Source organism: Geospiza fortis, unplaced genomic scaffold (assembly GCF_000277835.1).
Source record: "Geospiza fortis unplaced genomic scaffold, GeoFor_1.0 scaffold130, whole genome shotgun sequence".
In the NCBI taxonomy this organism is placed as follows: Eukaryota; Metazoa; Chordata; class Aves; order Passeriformes; family Thraupidae; genus Geospiza; species Geospiza fortis.
In genome coordinates this window covers 18,554,687-18,575,815 of record NW_005054300.1, presented here as the reverse complement: position 1 = coordinate 18,575,815, position 21,129 = coordinate 18,554,687, and the positions used below count along the sequence as shown (strand labels likewise).

The following is a 21,129-nucleotide window of genomic DNA, read 5'->3' as shown; positions in this document are numbered from 1 at the left end:
CCCGCGCCCCACCCCGCGGGGAGCGGGGCCCTGCGCCGGCTGGCTGCGCTGCGGAGGGCCCGGGCCGGGCTGCCTTCACGTGCCGCCCTCAGCTGCGTGAAAAACGGGGCCTCTCTTAGTGCGAGTGAGGGCGTGCTCATACGCAGCGCTCAGCGCTCCCGGGGAAAGGCGCCTGTGGGAGAACCCCGCTTTTCCACGGGTGTTTAAGTGACTGCCCTGCCGTGAGGGGACAGGTGCTTCGAGTAAGGGTGTTAACGTGGCTGCTTTCACAGAACCGTTAGATCACTGAGGTTGGAAAAGACCTTGAGACTTATCTACTTTGTCTGCTCGACTGGTTTTCGTTTTGCTGGCTCTTGGTCCATTCAAGTCCATTTTTTAAATGTAACTCAGGCAGCATCTCTTAAGAATATTGCTTTAAACTGTGTAAGGTCTGCTCTCAGAGCATGCGAGACAGTATGCTGTACTATTGCACTGAATTTGTTTTAGAAGACTTAAGTGGCTTGTTCATTTTCCGTCGGTTTGGGCTGCTAATTGGAAAATACAGTGGGTATTTTTTTTTCTTTTTAGGCTTGTGGGAGACCAATGCCCCTAAGCCTGGAATAACCAGGAAGTTGCTTTATCATTGTGGGAATCTCTCTAACCACTATGGGCTGTGCTACAAGGCTTGTGGGAAAGTAATTTAACTTTTGTGTGTATTTGTCAGCAGGGAGATTAGTCACAGATTCTTTAACTCACATAAATTCTTCAGGCAATTGGTGCTCTATTTTTATCTTGATTTAGTGTTGCTCTCTGTCCTGAGAATCTGAAGAAGTTCTCTTAAGGACCACTAATAAGGCTGGTTTTTATCTGTAATGAAGATGGTTTATAATTGTAGTCTAGAGAACAAAGATCCTTGATAGTGATGTGGGGAAAAAATCAACAAAGGAGCTGATTCTTTGGCCGGTTTGTTCTTTGGATGTTCACATAGGGCTTCAGAAACAAGCTTACTGATTTGGTTTTCTGTCCATAGTACAGGTGGCTTATGGAAAACTTCTATTTTGGTGGTAATTTTTAGTTCACAGAACTGCAGTGTTCTCAGTGGTTGTATCAGCTTTGAGCTTCTACTTGATTTCAGTCATCTGCATGTTCTCATTAGCTAGAGCTCATTTCTGTGCAAGTTCTTAAATTTTGTAAATGCATAGGAAGGAAGGTGATGGGAGGTATTGTGGCAATTAGTCCTTATCAGGTAATTATTTCCACCTTATTCTGTAGGTTGGAATATCATTGTAGGAACACAGAGGTTAAATGGAGAATGTGATTAGCCGGTTTGCTCAAGCATGTAGAAGTAGATGTTAAGGTTAATGTGCTTAGCTCCTGTCCTGCTTTCAGCTGTGTTCTCTCTGCTTCACTCAACTATCAGCTGCTTGCAGTACCAGCCTGTTTGCAGCACACCTTTGTGGATGCATTTGAGGCTGAGCACGGGACATGACCATGTGGGAGCCACGTGGATCTCTCCAGAGGCTCAGTCACACAGCTGTAGTTGAAGCAATGCCTGTACCATACCTACCCTCCTTTCTAAAGAAGACTGGAACTCAGCAAAATATTTAACAAGCTGTGTGTTGGATGCTGAGAATAACTAAATCAGCATGTTCAATTTCTTAGTCTTTAAACATTGTAAGAGATAAGATAACTGGGGAGTTTTATTTGGCACATTTTTTTTAACTGAAGTAATGTGTGCAGTTTACAGGCAGTTTACCAAACTCAGCAGGTCTATACCAAATTTCTGTTTGATTCAAGTCCATTCTGGAGGCAGGAGCTAGAACACTGTCTGTGTCCCCCATTCCAGAATTCTTGTGTGCGAGGCACTGAGCGGTTGAATCAAATCAGTTTGCCAGAGGAAATGAAAAATGGCATGCTTCAGAATGAGTTCTAGCAGGCATGAAAGTGGTAATTGCAATAACAAAAGAGGAACTGTGTCTTCTGTACTCTTATATACCATGTGGAGTGCCATCAGAAGATTCACATTTGAGTAGCCTCAGTAAAAACAAAATCGCTGGGGTGGACTTGAAAAGATAAAGATTAAAAGATTTTTGTCCTCACAATCAGGAGTTTTCTCTAACTTCATTAATTTCATATGAAGTTTTGGTCTTAGGACTACATCTGAAGAGAGAGAGAAAGTAGAGAAAACTCAATACCTGTGTGGTAGGAACTGTCTGTATTATTTATGGACTTTGCAGCAAGGTCATTTTCAACTGTGTGTACATGACAGGTATCAGTTTCTATTTAAAATCTGTGAAGTATAGCTCAGGGAGACAAACAACTTGATTATATTTCTTATAAGCTGTTTTTAAAATATCTTATATATAATTTTAACAGATTATTTTCATTATAGATAAGAACAATACTGAACACTGTGTTGTGGCTTCCTAAAGCAATCTACTGTTTTAAGGCGTGTATTAGCAATTTCATAGCAGGTGGAGTAATTTTCTGTGTCAGATTTTAAAATTTTCTTGAGAAAAGGGATCTAAGACAAGAATCAAATACTTCCTGCTTTAACAAATTTATTTTTTGAAGTACTATTTAGCTATTTGGGCTAAAACATTGCCAGGGTGTACTGGTGCTGAATTCCCTCAGAAACTGGAATAGCTATTCCCAGCTGACGTCCCAGTCTTCTTGCCAGCTGAGCAGAGCAGATGAGAAGGAGCGGAGAAACTGCAAATCAGGGATCCTCCCAGGGCTCTGGATAACTCTGCCCTTGTCTGCCTGAGCCCTTCACATCCAGGGTAACCCAGGAGTTGCCTCCAGTGCAGAGTTTGAGCCTCTGTTAGCCAGCACACTCAGGAGGAGAGTTGATCTGTACAGAGGACCGATTCCTTTCTGAGGTAAACTGTCTTCTGGGAAGACAAATTGCTTTTGAAATAAACTGCAGATGGAATTACAGTTGTTTCAGAAAATTTCATTTTAAGTTGTGAGCCATACCACATTATTGCACTTGACAGTGTAAGCAAAGTCCCTTTGCTTAAATAATTGATTGAGATAAATTCCAAGTAAAAATTGAAGCAAGTTGCTTGCCTTTGAATTGCCTATATGAGCATTTATGTTTCCCTTCCTCATTGCACCAGAAACTGCAAAAATAAAAGCCCATTTTTCTTTTTTTTCTTGGGCTTATATGTTATGCTGTGCTGCTTTATGTAGACCTTGGTAGTGTAAATAAATAGGTGAGAGCTGGGGTTATTTTCTTACCCCAGACTGCTGCAGAAACTGTTCAGCCTCTGCAGAGTCAACAGGTCTCTGGACGGTTGCATAATAGTTGCTGGGTGAATGGGAGGATATGAATCTGACAGGAATGGTACGTGTGGTACTGTTCACACACCTCTTGGCTAAAATCCTGTGTGTTTGTGTTAAATGGAGACAATGAAGATGAACAGCAAATGTGTAGGACTTCACAGAAATCTTTCTGCATGGGACCTGCCTGCATATTGTGGGAAAATGTACTAAAATAGTACCAAATAGAAATCAAATTATTTTCCAGATCTTTAACTTGAGATGTTCTCAAGTTCATGGGTTTTATTTTCCACCTTCACGATGCTTTAAAGTAAAAACTTCATGTCTAACTGGTTTTGGCATAGGCTGTGAAAATAGAGATGGCAATTTCTTTATCTGCAGGAGAATGTACCAGCATTCAGTCTTCAGAGTAATGGGAGGTAATGCTGGTACAGCATTTGTGCTTTCAAAGATGTATTTTTAAATGAAACAAATATACTACAGATTAAAGGGTCGAAGGAATAGTTAATGTAATCTGATCTTAATTTTAATTCCAAATTTGTGAATTAATTGTTGTACTCTAAGTGCCATATTTCTTGATTCTATTCTTCCCTTTTTATGCCTAGCCAGTGTGGGATGTGACAGGAACGAACTGAGATGTGTGGAGCAGTTTTCTGGCTTCACTGTTGCTGGAGGGCTGTCCCTGTAAGATGCTGCCACAGGCAGCACATGAATTAGGTGAATCCCAGAAGATTCCATTAATTTGGGACTGTCTATATGAGCACTTTTACCAAATGAACACTTGACTAGAAATCTTCATTTCAGTCATCTGTTTACAACCAATCAGAGCCCAAAGCTTATTAAAAGCCTTTTTACTGATAGCATAAGGTACCCGTCCTGAGATTTATTGGTTTAGAGCCTTTCCTCTATAAATAGCTTCAGCTGTGTTGAGCCATAGCAGATCTGGTGAGCAGACTTGTAGGTTTTCTTCATTTACTCCTTTTGCCTTGAGAAAAAAGAGCCTGAATTTGGTGGTTTTCCAGGCAGGATGCAGAAGTGAATTTGCACATGTTGCAAATTTGAAATGTGCTTTCTGCAATGTTGCAAAATTGGAAAGAGGTATTTAGATTATTTCCATTTGAGATAAGGGCTTTAAATCTTTCAATGCTTTGTCTTATTAATGAGATGCTTAGGTACTGTGGTCTGATTATTTAATAATTTTATGTATTACTTTGCATTCAGTTGAAGTTTTTCCTGACTGCTAAGTTAAAGTAATAAGCTGCTGTCATTTTCTTAACCTGTAAATAGTAATGTTTTTTGCATGTCTATAGCACTGTCAGAGTAGGCAGTGAAACTCAAAATTGTGCAAGTAAATTAGGAAGTTCTAGGTTTAGCCTAGTAGGGACTCGGCTAGACTAATTCTTGTTTTTTTACTTGAGGCATTGCTACAAAACCAATCTGTACCTGAGCAAAATAATATTTAAATTTATTATTTAACCAAACATAAGATTTTGTTTTTCTTTACATTTCCAGAAGTTCTGGTAATAGATCTATTAGCCCATTATTTAGGGTGTGAGTTTGACATGGTTTCCTAACTTGTAAGTAAAACGTACTTGGGAAAATCCTCAGTAAGTGGTACAGAGCAGTTTTCTGAGCTTCTAACTTCTTAATAATTCTGCTGCAGAAATCAAAATATTGAATAAATTATGATAAGTACTTCATGAGTAAATATTTTTAATTGCCACAAAAAGTGGTAGTGCTTATGTTTGTTAGCTTTAAAGGCTTTCTGTCTCCATCTGTTTATATAGTTGCTGTGCAGGATGACTGATGTTGCCAACTGGTTGCTTCAGCTCTGTGACTGGGCAGATATAAAAAGCTCTTCATGTATACAGGAGCTGATGTCCTCATCTCTTGGTTAGGCGGTCTGTAGATACAGAGAAATTGTCAGTGCCATGTTTTGGCACTGTTACTGTCAATATATTGATAATGAGTGTTGCCAGATAATTTAACTGATAAACATTAAATATGCTTTGTAGTGACTCTTATCCCTGTAACACCACTTCTTGTTTTCAGATGAGTAGGACAAAAAGTAACTCTCTCTGGAGGCAGCAGGTCTGACCCAAGGCTTGCTGAAGTCAGTAACAAATTAATCTGATTTCATTGACCTTCCCATCAACATGGACATTCATCATAGAGGCTTTTGTGGGTCAGTGTGAAGGCTTCTCCTTTCTTGATTCCTGTATCAGTGAGAATCTGTGTAAGCAGCTGGTTTGTGTCATTGTGGCATAATCTGTAGCTTTTGGTTGCTATTCCCTCATTTCTAGTTTAAAAGACAGAAGAGGGCGTGGTAGAGTTAATATTTCTGCTGAAATATTTGTGATTCTCATCTCGCTGTTAAGTGTATTTGAAATTAGCTGATGAAAAAGCTAGTAATGGGAAAGCTGGTAGATATACAGGCATCAATCTTCCACGGATGCATTGTGAGCATGCCAGCTTTGTTCTCTTAAATAAGGTTAGGGGGAAAATAAAGTACTTTAGTCAGTTTATTTCCTGGAAATTGTGTTTTTTAGAAAATTCCTGTCTACTTCAGTTAACATAGCAAATATCAGTAGAAAGTGGTTTACCAGGAGTGAAATAAGAATTGTTTGAAAGCAACATTTACAATTGAAATGGATCTTTTTTGCAACTCTCCGTGTCCTTGGCTGTCTGGCTGAAAATTATACCCAAAATCTTTCCAGCCTGGAATCAAAGCATCAGAGGCTGCAAACCAGTTTTTTCTTGGTTTAATACTCAATTGATAGTCAGAAGTTGTTGACATAAACGTAATGTGTATTGTTTAAATAACAAACATTAAAGCTCTTATGAACTAGAGAATGCTAGTCTCCTGTAGTGCTTTTGTTTGCAATTCTATTAGCAAAATCAGCTTTAGCCTCTTTGACTTTGGAAGAGTGGGTATGGAAATCAAGATTGTTAAAATATGTTTGAAGGCTTAAATCTTCTGTGAAATATGTTGGTGAGTGAAGCCAGATACAAAGCATTAAGAATTACCATTCAAGTTTGTTGGTATAATGGAAATTGGTGTTATCAGCAAACTCCAGGAGTACATTGGCTGGTATTGTTCAACACATCATGGATTTCTTGAGGGGAAAAAAATAGCTGGTTATGCTAGATGTAAAAGTGTACATGTGATAGCTTTTGCTCATCTTTCACAGACCTCAGGATTCTTCGTGGTGCCCACTGCATGTAGAGATCCAGCACAAAATCACTATTGGATAGCTCATCCCAGAGGAATTTCAGAATGAGAAGATAGGTCAGAAAAGGAAATATTTCTGTTTTAATTAAATTGTCCCTCCTTGAGCACACTTGAAAATTTTTGAAAACACTGTATGGAGTTTTTTGTGATTATTATTTATTGTCTAATCTTGTCAGTGTTGGCAAGATAATGTCTAACTTACCTGTTCTACTTCATCTCTTCTGGTTTTTTCCTTTGAAAGCCAGTAGGTTGAAATTAAGCTTATTTTGAAGTACTGGAAAGGTAGGGTCCCTGCATATCATTAGTAAGAGATTTTCTGGTTTCAGAAGGACTGCAATATTGTGGTCTTCTGACTAAATGAGTTAAAATCACCCTGGAAGTCATAAAAGCTTATCCTGGTTTCTTTTGTCTCATCAGTTTTCACGTAAGCCTGCTGTTTTTCTTTAGTGAAGGAACACTGAATGGCAATCTAAATAGCGTATGCTTTTAGATTGTTCAGCTATCATTAGAGGTCAGCTTTCTTGAACAGAGGGTGCTAAGATGTTCACCTCAGGTTTTAAGGCTGCATTATCATTGTGGCATTTACATCAATGTAACATTGGGCTGCCTAAGCAGAAATTGAGCTTCTTCCATATGTGACCAAAAACCTCAAAGTAATAGATGAGTAGTTGAAGGATGGAGTTAGAAGCCACTCTCCTTTACTGTTCTCTTCTCCCTAAATACTTTACCCCTCACCCACGCTGAACTCATGCTCGTAGTGCAAGTCCATTAATGTTACTCAGTTTTCGGTGCAATTTATTCTTATTTATTAGATGGCTAATTCAGTGAAGGTTATGTAAGTTTAAAAAGTTAATGGGCCTGTTAACTATAAGAAAAAAAAGTCTGTTATGTGGCAAAACACTCATCTTTTTTCTCCCAGAGTGAGTCCTAAAGTCACACTAGAATATAGAATATAGGGCACTGCCTCAGGACTTAAAGTAATTCTTAACATTTTGAAAGCTAAGGTGTGATTGTGTGGGTCAGTTCTGAACAATATAAGGTAAGAGAGAACTTCCTTCAAATAGTGTATGAGCTTAAGGAACTAAACAAAAAAATAGTTAGATGCCCTGTGTTTATCCTGACTTTGAATCATTTGATTATTTTGTGCCTGTAAACCAGCACCTGAGATCTCAAGTAAGGAATAAAAGCAGAGGAGGACAATAAATCTCATATTGCAGGAAGAGAAAATTGCAGATATAGAAATCATATAACCAGGGATGATGGCTTTTAAAGTCTCAAGAGGTAGGGTGAAAAACTGAGGTGAAAAGGGTACTTTTGTATCTTACCAAAAAGATGAAGGATTATGCACTGGGGAATGGCAATGCAATGTTTAAGGTATGAGTATGTAAGATTCACTCACTGAGTTCTACATGTGGTTCCATGTACTGTGCAAGCAAAAGTTACTAAAACCTTTCATTGCCTCAGTTCCCATTAAAAAAACCCAGATGATAATCTATTGCCATTGCCTTAAAAATATGGGGAGGACATATTAACCTTAAGTGTTGCTTGGAACTGAGCTGGTTGTACAAACTTGTAAGGTCCTCATATCTGAATTGCTATAGACCAGAAGTTAAGGAGTATGGGCAGAATGTGTTCTTAAGGAGAAACTCCTGGAATTTGCTTTTCTAATAAACTCATACAGTTTCTGTCCTATCAGACTTGATTTTCTTTGAGAAATATAGGAAAGTCTTTGATTATTTTCCAAAGTGATCAGTTAAAATACTTCTTGTCTTGAATATTTATCATTTTTAGAGCATATTCAATTTACTCATTCCTAGGAACAGAAATAGTGAGGTCTGATGGAACTGCAGTTCATTAATTTTATGTTAAAGATGATGAAAAATAGAAATTATGTAAGCTTTTGCAGGTTCTGTTGAATGAAGAGAATCCAGAGAAATTAGTAATAGACGAATGAGCAGGAGTTCTGTTGGAATAACAAGTACTATCCATGGCTTCAACCATAAGCTACTTGAATAGGTCAATTTGGAGAAAAGGAATGGTTGTCAAATACATTATATTATGTTTTGCCAGCAGACAATATCAATTGTTTTCATACTGTATGCTTAATATGTCAGAAAAGAAGTCAGTCTTTCAGCAAATCTTCATCCAGCAAATTGCATGATGGCAGGTGAAGAGGAGGTGATATAATTTGACCTGTGGTTATATTTGCTTAGAAGAATTTCTGAAATGCTAAGTGAGGTGGAATTACTCAACAAGCAAAGAAGATAAATACTGGGATTGGTGTGAGTTCTTTGGGAATATGCCAGCATAGATATGATTGTGCTGTTTTTGCTGAGAATGTCAGATCAGCTTGTTTAAAGCAGTGTAGTTTCTTGAACTTAGACTTGTTTTTGTTTTCTGTTTTCCCACCCTAGATTGTAAAAGAGCATAAAATTGAGATAAGATGGAGGAAGGTGACTTTATTAGCTCTGTAACTGCATGGATTGCTAATTCTGAAGGACCTCTGGGGAATACAGACTTTGCAGTTGGCTGTCCCTGGCCTTCCTATGTCCAGTAGAGGAGCCCCAGGAGGCAGAGCTCTGATTTCTCAGGTGTGAGACTTTCATTCTTACAATAAGCTCAAACCCTTCATTGCATCAATGCTTGGAAAGCAGTACTAATCCCAAAGAGCAGTGGCAAGCTTTCTGCCAGTAGCTCTGCTCTTGACATCTAGTTCCTGAGCTGAGAAGTCATTACTTAATTTTTAAAATAATGGACTAGAACTACTCTTGAAGTATCATGAGTACTCTTATTAATGTGAAGTGTGGTGGCCAATTTCTGTCATGGAGCTGGAAAGCCAATGTAATGTGGAAAAGCCTAGATAACTTCTACATTGGAACAGCTTCAGTCCCTGCTAAAGTGTCTTTTGATTTATAGAAGATGAGCTATTGAGAATTTGAGAGAGTAAAGTTTGACCTATTAGGGTAAAGTTTCCCCACATCTTTCTAAAATACTGATGTTGGCTGCATGAGTGAAATTTTCATTCCTGAAAGGTGAATGTGAGTCAAGACTTTAAGGGGCTTTCATTTTTTCTATATTTAGAGTCTTAAGAAGCTGGGCTCTGTTTGGAGAGGAAAAGCTTTGCATGACACCACTGTTCTATCCAGCAGTACAATGTCAGTGGCTTTGCAATGCTAAGCAGTGGATAATGCTGCTGATGGACAGCTTCCTTCTCCATGTTTGCATGCTCCAAGGAAAGCTGAGATGCCCATTAAACAGTTTGTCACTTCAGAGCTGCCTGGAGAAGGGAACTGCACAGAATAGCTTCCAGGATCAGAACTTTATCCTTTAAACTTCCCTGGATAGAAAATGTGAGTGCTTGTTTTTTAAACACTGTGTTTCCCCAGTTAAAGGGATAAGCACAGGTAAAGGGACTTGAGAGCTGCTTCCCATTTGGGATTGGAATCTTTACTTCCTTCAGAGCTGGTAAAGTAAAACTTACTTGTTTGTCATACAGAGGAAGAAGTGACAAGTAACATCATAATGTATGAAGGAATTACAAACTACACACTATCATTGCACAGTTCTTAATTCTTATTATGTTACCTCTTCCCTCTTCTATATTTGCCTTTTTTAATGAGGAATGCAATTGAAGTGGACATTGTTTTGGATGTTTTTCTTTTCAGCTTCATCAAATCAAGTTGTTGCACTTGCCCATTTTGTGAAACCTTCCATCCATACCCATCACTTACTAATTTTTTTCTCACTGTGATCAGACTGTTTTGTGCATGGTTTTTCTGTTGGCAGCTGAAGTTCATAATATATTGTTTATACATTGTAATGTCATAAAGTTCCTGTTGAGAGAAGTATGTTAATATTTTGATTCTCACTTGTCTGAATACCTTGTATTTACTGAATGAATGCTATCTTTATTTTTCAAAAGATGCCTTCAATTATTTTTTAATCTGGTTTCCATCATATAAACTAAATCTCCATTTGCTGCTTTTTAGATTTGTGCTGACAAATACGATGTCTTAGTGGTTTTGTTTTATGTCTTTTATTTTTCTCAAATTTTTCTTCTGCTCCAGTCTTTCATAATGGCTTGCATGAACTGTTACCATACCTCATTTAATGTTTTTTATAAGCACGTGGCTCCTAAACTGGCACTCATTTAGATGATATGTTAGTTTGACCTGAGAGATAGTTTTAATATAAAATGTAATGTTAACATAGTTGTAGTTCTTGGAATGCAATGTCAGGTAATTCAGAGCATTAGCCAAGTTAGAACAAACTGTACTGCTTTCTGAATTCCTGTATCTCTGGTCTGTTGTAAAGATTACTAATCTCTAGAGAAAGATAATGGATCACATGTTTAGTGTAATAGCTTTTTGGGTTTTCTGCTTTAACTGCTAATTTTAAAGTCTTTTAAAGTAAGCTCACATAAACAGATTTTAATGTGAAATTTATTGGAAGGGAAACCAGTATGTATTTACTGATTTCCTGTCATATGCTCAATTCTACCAAAGCTGTTCATTGATATTCCGTGTGCTTCCTAACACAAGCAAGTTAAACCTGGAGTTACTCATATTATTAGCTGGATACAAAGAGTACTTTGATATGGAATCGATTTCAAATTCCTTGTGTTTCTTCACCTCTAATTTTCCTCTTTCATGTTTTTACAGAATGTACAATTCAGGTGCATGTGTGTGGCACTAAACCACCATGAGTCACACAGAGCAGTAGCTGTCTTTCTGTAGATGATGTCACTTGATATGGAGTAAGGGTGGGTTACTAAACATTCTTCAGAGCCACCTTAGTACCAAACTCATTTGTGTGTTGGGGCATTAAATAGAGCTCCTGTTAAAAAGATAGATTTCTAACATTGGCACTGTCGCTTCTGTTCTGTGTGAAAACTTCCTGCGAGTGTTTCACAAAAAATGTTTTGAAGACTATTTTGATTTTAGCTTTGTATAGCAGCTAACCTGGTTTTCTGGATAAAGAATATGCTAATATACTAGTAGCTAATGTTGGCCTTGTGTACATCGGTCCTATTGTTTCTATTCTAGTGAAAATCAAGTATAGAACTTGCAACACCGGGCAGACAGAAAAAGAATTGCATTTGCCAACAGGATTGCAGTTCCAATACAGAAGGTGTTAAACTATGAGGTGACCATTTCTTTATAATCTCTACTCTCTTTGCATTATATTGCAGAAAGAAGCAATTTATACTTTTGCTTCAGATTGGAGCAGCTTCTGCATGAAGACAAATTAATAAATAGATAAATCTCTTTAGTTTCCATCCTTAGCTCTTCATACTTCAGGAGCACAGCTATGTAGTACTGCAAGTAATAAAAACATTTATAAAAGTTACTGAATCAAAGGCAGCTGAGTGAAGGTACACAGCAATAGTAGCACAGTACAGATAATAATTGAAGTATTGCCTCAAACAATAACAGTGAAGAAAATTATGTGCTTTGACTGAGAGCAAAGGTACAAGAAGGTTTTTACCAGTGGTTACGCAGCTGTGCCCTGCTGCTACACACTGTAACTTGGAACGGTAGAGGGAGACCCAGGATGATCTGTTACATCATACCTCAAGTTTTTTGATTTTTCTTGAGGTGTTTTCAGACAACTGAATTACCATGGAAAAGGGTACAGGCCACATCAGTGTTTCTGGCATTTAATTAGTGCACTTCATTCACGTTTTGTTGAATTGTGATGATTTCCTTTAAGTTTTTGGAGCACAGTAGGATAGAAATTGTGATCTACAATTTTTTGAAGTATAATCAAAAGTCAAATTACTTTTCATAAATAGTCAAAGCACATTGCTGTCCTAAAGTCTGAGAGAAAAGCTACCTCTTGAAATAAGGAAATTTGCATCTAAAAGGCACCTTTGGCTCAGTCAGCTATGTTGATAGTTACTCAGTGTCACCTGTTCCCTGTTAAAGCTTAACCAGTTTGCTAAACTAACATCCATCTAAACCATTGAAATGTAAAGGCTTATATATTAAAAAGCTAATGCTAATTTTCTTTATCATATCTTCATTTTTTTCCTAAATAAATGCCAGAAGACTTGAAAACTTTGTTTATGTTTCCAGATGATTCACTGTAGTTCTCACTCACTTGAAATAATATGAATTTTTTGTCTTGTTTTCCTGCAGTGCCCTAGTAAATTAAAAACTTTACACTTACTGGAATAGCCATGAAAGTGTGTTTGACTTTCATGCAGTTCTGCAAAGAAGTTGGTAGGTGTGTTCCTTCTGTGGCCACAACAAAGAGCAAGTGTGGGCAGTGAACCATCAGTGATCTTTGTAATGCTCTTCACCAGTGTACAGAGACAGTTTGGCCCAAGTCTGAAGGTTATGTTTCCTTAAGGGAGCTTTATCTCTTAAAAAATCTTAAACCTCTTGACTTATAGATAGAAGATCAAATCCTTTTTACTTACAGCTGAAGTGTGTTCTTGGGGTGTGTGCAAAAGGCAAATATTAACATAATCTTTTGCCTTTACAAGAACTGAAATTCTAGATTTGGATATAAAAGTCATTGCTGTTATGCTACCATGTAGTTAACATCTCTCAAGAGTTTTGTTTAAATTACAATGCTCACATCAAAAACATGCATTTGACCTTTTCTGTTGAGACACTGGATCTGTAGAAATGTGTAAAGCCAGCTTTCATCTTCCTGAGATATGGAAGTAATGAGGAGATCAGCTGTTGATTGGACTGGATTGCCAGCTCCTTTGAACCTCACAGAATTACACTAATGATGCCACATAGAGGATGTAGCTGCACACTAGAGGCACAGATAGAATATGCACAGTGTGGCTTGGCATGGGGAGGGAATTGGATAGCTCTGGTGCCATAGGTTCAGTCCTGACAAAAAGTACTTGCTGCCATTTATGTTTGCAGTAAGGTTAAATGTTTGCTCTTCTGGAGGGATCCTCTCTAGACGGTGATGAATAAATGAAGTCATGATTGAGCTGTTGGTGTAAGGGTGTCTTCTGGGCTCGTGTGGCACCTGTAGTTTTGAGCAGCCCTGGAAAATGACTTCATGTAGTGATGTCTTGTGTGCTCTGATGTGACTTCTTGGAGTGAGTGATTTTTTCAGTTGACAGACAGTGAACTTGAATTGTTTTGTGATGCTGACAAATGAGAAGTATCCCACTTGTCTTAAAGGCAAGAGGAAGTGCAGCTTCTGTTCAGGTCTATTGCTAACTTAACCACTTGTGGTGGGGAGTGGAAGACATTTTCCTGGCACTAGTAGATTACTTACATGGAAATAAAATAGATTATTTTACATGGTAAATTTAAGAATTACACCTTTTCTCCCACAGTTCAAAAGCAAAAGGACGGTCTTACCTATGGCTGTTGCCCAAAACAGTGACAGTATCCCATTTTTTACTATGAATGTGCAGTCAGCATCCAGGTCTTCATTATAAACTTCATGTTTTTTGAATAAGGCTTTTGTAGAGATGGGAAAATAATATTGGTGGCTTTGTATTTTAAATATTTCTTATGTATATATTTATCTTCTGATCCTAATAAGTGAAATCTACCAGCAGTTAATCTGATGGACATCAGGCTGTTATGATGTTTCTTTGACCAGTTACCTTGCTTTCATCTTAGGTCCTGTATTGCTTTATCCACCTCTGTTTGTCAGGTTTCAGTCCCAACATAGATTTTCATTGGTAATGATACCTGTGGAAAATTTTCTGCAAGCTAAATAGTTTTTCTAAAAAAAGCCACAATGATGCCATTCTAATATTGAGAGGTATTTTAATATGCTGAAATACACGGAACAGTATCTTTCTTGACAGCAGGTATAGCAGTTAGTTGTTTAAAGAGGTCTCAGAAATAAGGGTTTGGGGGATGAGTGTTCTTCAACTAAACGTGCATGGCATGTTTGTGTATCTTTGACCTTTTACCTTTATCTTTCTTTTCTACTCAAAAGGTCAGTGTTCTCTAGAACCTTTGACTTCTTTTGTTTGTAGCAGCCACTGGATGCTCATATCTCCTTAATTATATATTTTTGTGTATTGCTAAACAAAAATCAATAAATAGAATTTACTTAAGGGGCCGTCTCGAAAGGCACCAAGGCTATGAAGCAGGAATTATCAATTTAATCACAAAAGCCTACCACCTTTACTCCAGTTTTCAAACACAATGAAGACTATCTCAGTGGCTGAATTGGAAGTGTATAATTAGTGTTCAGATTTTTGCATCATTTGGTCCCAAAAAATAATAATGGTAAAATAAAATGGCTGATGCAACTGCTCAGAAGATGCCTTTTTTATATGATCCAAGATTGTATTTACAGAAGAAATATCTTCGTTTCAGATCCAGGGAAATATTTTCCTTCTAGAGCACAACTTTAGAAACCACAGGCCCTGATCCTGCTGGCAAGTAGGTACACATTAAATATTAGCAATAGCAATGCCATTTGATTGCTTGACTTCTTTTTGTATAATAATAGTTCAGTAATAATTATGAATAACAACTTGCCTCTTCTTCAGTATTTTGATTTAACATTTTTTGCAGTGTCAGGCTATGGAACTGCTTGGAACACTGATTTCTGGTTTAAATGATTTCCCTGCTGCTGCAGGAGTATTTAGGAAGGTTTCTATTGTGTTACCTATACCATAAATGTTCTCTATTCTAAAAATCATCTTGTTACTTAAAGTGCTCCAAATAAGGAAAAAAAAAAGGATACCTGGTGTTTTATGGCTAGGTATTGCTGAATACAGGTTTTATGTACTTGTAAACCAGCTGTACCTATCTTGAGTCCAAATGGTATTGTGGTCCTCTGGTAATAGCCAGTGAGAAGAACTAAATACTGAGTGCTGCTATTTGATTTCAACAGTAAGTACTAATAGAAATTATTTTATGGTCAATAATAACCTAAGTACCTCATTTAGAAGTAACTTTATATTAATTACAGATACTGCTGTATGCAAATGAAGGTTTGTGATTTTCATCAATTTTGATATCAGCTAGCAGGGTTCTTGCCATACTACCAGGTCTGGTTGAAGCAGCCTCTGTGCACAGTATTCCATGTGCTAGCACAGTGTTACTGTGTGAGCCAAATGATCACCCAGGTATAAAATTGCATTGGTTAGGCAGGTCAGTTATGGACAGGACTACAGTCTTTGCCTGAAATCTGGTACGGAAATTCAGACAAAAGGTATTTGGTGCTTGTAACAATCACCAAACAATGGATGACAGAAATAAGACCTATTCTGTTCATTTCCCCAGTTGAGCATGTGTATGTGTGTGTTCTGCCACATCTGTGTTCCCTTGAGTTCTTGTTAGGTGCCACCAGCCTGGGCTACTGCAGCCCACGTAAATAAATCTCCTTGAGCTGCTATTCACTTACACAGAGCATCTTCTTTGGAACCCACATGATACATCCCTTGCTCTTATGCAGAGTGAGTTTGCTTCAGCTACAAGGTGCTTAGCTTGAGTTCTCCTGTCAGTTTTTATTTGCCATTGTGTTCCTCTCATTATGTATTTATTTGGACCAAGATTATTGATTTAGCAGATAGGTGCTGTTGCTGGTATATTGATTCACTTGCAGTGCCAGCAGGAGTGGTTGGCAGGAAGATCTCCCTTCTTTTTTCTTGCTCAAGTTGCAAGCAAACGTGTAATACATTCCTCACTATTCCAGAGTTGTTTCAGTTTCTAAATATATGAAATGTTACTAGTTCTAAGTGTATGTATGTTACTACCCTGCTTGTTGTTTCTTCTTTCAAAGTTGCTGTACAGCTGCACTACCTGGCTTTTTAAAAAGATCATATTGAATTTTGGAGGGAGATTTGAGCAGCATGGTCAAAGTGCCAGGAGAGTTTCCTGTGATGTAAACAGAATTCTGCATCCAGAAGTTTTTCTGGTTTCCTTTTGGTTGGTAACTGTCTTAGTAGCTTTTCTACTCCACAATCACATGGATTAAGTTGTTGAAAAAACAGCCCTACAGCTTGAATTGAACTGAAATGGAATACTCTGAAGATGGCTATGAATAATTCAGTTTCCTCTGTTGGAAGGTAGATGAATCAATCCTTTAATTTTTTATACTACATGTAGGAGGAGTGTAAAGGGAAATACGTGAATAAGGGAGGGTAAAGTCCACAATAGAAATGAAAATCTAGAATTTAAGAAATATCCTACTTTACTTATTTATTCCTTACTTTATTACCAGCTTTTCAGCCGGTAAAGGACAATATGATGTTTTCTTGCAAATTTTAGGGGTCAAGTCATTAACCACTTATCATTTAGGATGTTCATCATTTAGCTGCAGCAAATCAAAGCAGGGAGTAAAAGAATACACTGTTTGTCTCCTAAAACTTTAGTGTTCCTAGAGGGGAAAGTGCACTTTTGCCTTATATTGGTATAGTTCTTTGTTTTCTCATGCATTACTGTCTTTTATTTCTGTAATTTTATTTGTAGTTTGAAACTTTGTAGTGTGTAACAGACATAAAGAAACTCTTAACTGGAGGTTGAATTAGTGTGGTTTACTTTTAGGGTACAGGGCTTGAGTAAAGACTTGATGAGGCTATTTGGATGTAACTTCTCAGAACAGAGATTAGGCATGTGGCTACTGTGAATATTCGGGAATTATAGGAAGCTGAAGCTGTGTCACCCTTTTAAATTACCTTGACATAATGCTTAATGATTATCATGGTGACTGAATACTATTAATGAGTAGAAAAATATGGAATAAAATTGATGAGTATTTTTAGGGTATTTTTGGGGTACTTTAAGGTTGTGTATGTGGCATCAGAACATTTCTAGAGGGAAGAGGATTTTTAAAGCTATTTTTAATTTTATTCTATGTGCAGCAGATCACTAGAGATAAACAATCTGTTAATGACAGTTTGTTTAAAAAACCTTTACATTTAGAATTCCTGTCCTACTGTTTAGATTGGAGGAAATACACTATGTAGCATAATATATTTCTGCATATTAAACCTCAGTTGCAGTGCCTTGCAAATGTAAAATTTGCTGATGGTAGTTACTGTTTTTTAATAGATCATTGACCCGTCAATCAGACTCTGACCATTTCAGAGATAAAAAGCTTGGCTTTCATTGGCTGCTAGGAATAGAGCACCTTTCCACAAATTAGGAAACGGTGTAATAATTAACAGGTATAATGGATATGTGCATTCAGGTTTCAGTTGTATCTTCCTGAGTTTTAGCTCTTGTTATCTTTTGTGTAGTTAGTTAAGCCACTGTCTGCCCACTGATAATTTAACTACAGTATAAAATGGATTTTTTTTTATGGCAGTAGAATTTTACTAAAATAATTGATAGGTTTTTTGCTCACCTTTTGTTCTTTCAGACTTTTATTTATAACAAGGTGTAGAACTTTACTAACAAAACTCATTAAGTGGGTAATAGTTCTGTTCTGAAGCAGCAAAGCACCAGTTCTTTAAACACTTTTGCCTACAGGGAATTTACCTAAACTTTATTTTTTTTTTCTTTCTGATTTACAGACTCAAAATGATTTTAGGTACTGATGATTGCTGGTACAGGAAGGAGTTTGACATCTTTGACTCAAAAAGTCACTTGGAAATTGCCAAAACAGATCATTTAGTAGCGGACCTATTACACGAATCAGAAAGTTAGCAGAGGTCATTTACCATTCCTAAGGTAATTTATGTTTTGAAAATATAAGCTGTATTTTAATTGCAAACATTGATTAAACAACATCAAGATTCAATTCCTTTGGTGTGATCATAGAATCATAGAACAGCTCAGGTTGGAAAGGCTCTTAAAAATCATCAAGTTCCAAACCCTGTGCCATGGGCATGTTTCACTAGACCAAGTTGCTCAGGGCCCCATCCAACCTGGCCTTAATGTACTGGTACTGCAAAATGTGAATCAGCAAAGCAAATCCTAAGTTTAGAGAAGTTACAGAACTGGAAAGTTAAGGAAAACTTTTTGAATTTTTGTGTAACTTATAAACCTTTAAACATGTCAACAAGCAAAATAAAAATGATACTTAAAATGAGGGGCTGATAAATTACTATATAACTGGACATTTACTAAGTTCATTTGAACTGAAAGTAACATTTTCTGTTTGTCACAGACCTGTTACTGAGCTTTTTGCATTATGTATTGGTAGCCTTTTATCTGCAAAACTTACTAACATCATTTCTTTAGGGATTCAACATTGCTATCACTTTGCTTAGTCTTTCTCTTACCTGATCCACTACTTTAGTGTTGACTGTAAATTCTGTTCTTCTGGTTATTTGTATATTACCATTCTTTATATAACTCAAAGCTTTCACAGCTTTGGGTATTGACTTTTAAAAGTTACCATTTTCTGGGACTAAATTTAAATGTACAATTGCAGAGGTTTGAACACTCCAATGTTTTAAGTGGTATTTATTTGGTTATGAGCATAAAAGTGGCCAATACTAGTCACTGGGTTTTGTAGCTTCTCTGTATTTTGCCCTAATTTTAGTGATGTATATTGCTTTTCAGTGACAGCAATCATGTACCAGAGATCACTATTTTGGAGTGTTTATGGTTTTTTTGTGTTAAAATGAGCCTTGTGAATGTGCAGATTTATTGACCCCTAGTGGGGTTGTTAGGAAAATGGTTGGTAATTTAATTAGTGCTAAATGAAAAATTTGCCTATTTTTCAATGCTGCATTTCTTTCAACAGTCTTTTCCTTCTATTTACAGCTGGATTAGCTCTTGAATTTTTTCTGGTGTTCTCTACACCTGCAGAATTGCCTATTGAAGCAACTTGTGTTAGCAGTAGCCCTCCCAAAACAAGTAGCTGTAATCAGCATTTTAAGGAACAGTCATAGCTGTTTCTGCATATATAAAATTATAATTATACAGCAGAAATTTAAAAAAAGAAAAGGTCTTCTTTTTGTGTGCTGTGTAAGTGGGCTTATTTTTAATTAGCTAGAAAAGTTAGTAATTTCTTGAGTAGTTTGATACTACATAAATGAATTAAAGCAAATCCTAAATTACCTGCTCAAGCTGTACTGACCTCTTAGTGGTTATTAAATAATTATTATTTATCAGTATATAGCCTGAAACAGTAGTTTCATGCCAAAACAGCATGTAAAATATTGCATTCCTAGCAAACTTTAATTTTAAATATCTCTAGTGTTTTAATCATTTAGTTGAAACTAATTTTCTGGGAGATTAAATGATCTCCTAACTGTGCTGCGAAGATTTCTTACCTTTATTTCAGATGAGTAAAAATCAAGTACTGAATAGTGAAGTCACATTTGACTGTTTGATTAGCAATAGTAAATGAAGACAAATAGGTCAATAATTAAACTTAATTTTAACTTCCCTATAATGTGTTTCTGTGTATCAGAATCAGAAACTAGGTGTTGCTATAAATTTATTTTTCTGTGCAAATTTGACAGAAATAAATGCTGAATATTTCTAAAATAAATTCCCTTTTTTAGATTTTGTACATCTATTTTTATAGGCTTGAAGTAGTTAAGTAGTGTTTTTACCAGTTAAACTATGAAATACTCCCATGAATTGTAGGTGTTTTTAAAATTGCAAAGAAAAAGTAAAATCCTCTTTTTTTTTTGCATCTGCTGATATTTATTATTGTGCTTATTGCATGAACCACGTTATTTAAAGTCAAACTTACACAGCAGTCAAAAATGTCAAAAAGACCTCAGGTTCATATTTTTGTGGGAGCACCCAGTATCCCGAGGCCGCGGGAGGGGTTCGAGCAGAGCTCAGCCCCTGCTGGTGAGCGATGGAGGGAGCTGCACTGTTTGTGTGACAGCCCTGGCTGTGTTCCTGCGAGGCTCCGGGCTGCTGCTGCCCCCTCGGTGCCCCAGGCAGAAAGCTCCGCACCCACAGGTGTCCCCACCACTGGGGACAGAGGTCAGCAGGGCAGGTTCATGGCAAAAGAAGGAAAAGATTTGCCATCTCCTGCCCCTGTGGCACGAACTTGTACCTGCACGCCTAAAAAGAGCCCAGGTTTAACTTGCTCTGATTGTCAAGAACCCAAAGATGGATTTACACGTGCAGATGTCAATCAGGCTGCAGATCAGCACCTGCCCCAGGGCTGTGCAGAATCAGCTGGACAAGAGAAAGCATCAGGTGCCTGCTGCCCAGAGCTCCCTGAGAGAAAAGCCTGTCCTTCAGAAGTTAACAGCGCTGACATTTCTGCTTTGGTTGCCAGCACTGAGCAGGTCAGCATCCATCTACAGTCTGTGGGACTTCAGGCAGCTCACAGAAGTGAGCATCATGAACATCTGAGTCAATGTATGGATGTGCTTTTCCAAAAAGGTCAGGAGTCCAAAGCAAAAGAACCAAATGACTGTGCAAACTTTGCAGTGTCAGCAGACACTGAGTTTCGTAGTGTAGTGACTTTGAGTCGGGTGGCTGTTTTTGCACAGAATGAGATACAGCAAAGTATTGTAAAACTATCAGAAATAGAAGCAGGCAAAAGAGCTGAAACAGGACAGTATGATCACTTCCAATGTGATTCTGGTGTTGGAACGTGTACTACTACTGTGACTGAAAATGAATATGAGGAAGAGGATGCAAGTTCTCTTGAACTTTTCAGTTCTGACGATGATGGGGAAAATGTTTCGATTAAAGCTACAAAACAGGAAGAGAATGCTCAGGAAAATGCAGAAAAGCTTCAAGAAGTTAATGTTCCTGCTG

At 37.4% G+C, this 21,129-nt stretch overlaps 1 protein-coding gene across 1 annotated transcript in view; it reads left to right on the top strand.

Annotated features, from left to right (window-relative positions):
- Positions 1–6: 6 nt before the first annotated feature.
- SHLD2 (shieldin complex subunit 2) overlaps positions 7–21,129 on the top strand; it is a 29,199-nt gene continuing 8,076 nt past the window's right edge. Inside the window, 3 exon segments of the mRNA XM_031063745.1 lie at positions 7–290; positions 17,961–18,117; positions 19,159–21,129. The exon segment at positions 19,159–21,129 is cut by the window's right edge and continues 23 nt beyond it. Of these exon segments, the coding sequence (XP_030919605.1) occupies positions 20,112–21,129 (1,018 nt within the window). The 5' untranslated portion in view covers positions 7–290; positions 17,961–18,117; positions 19,159–20,111.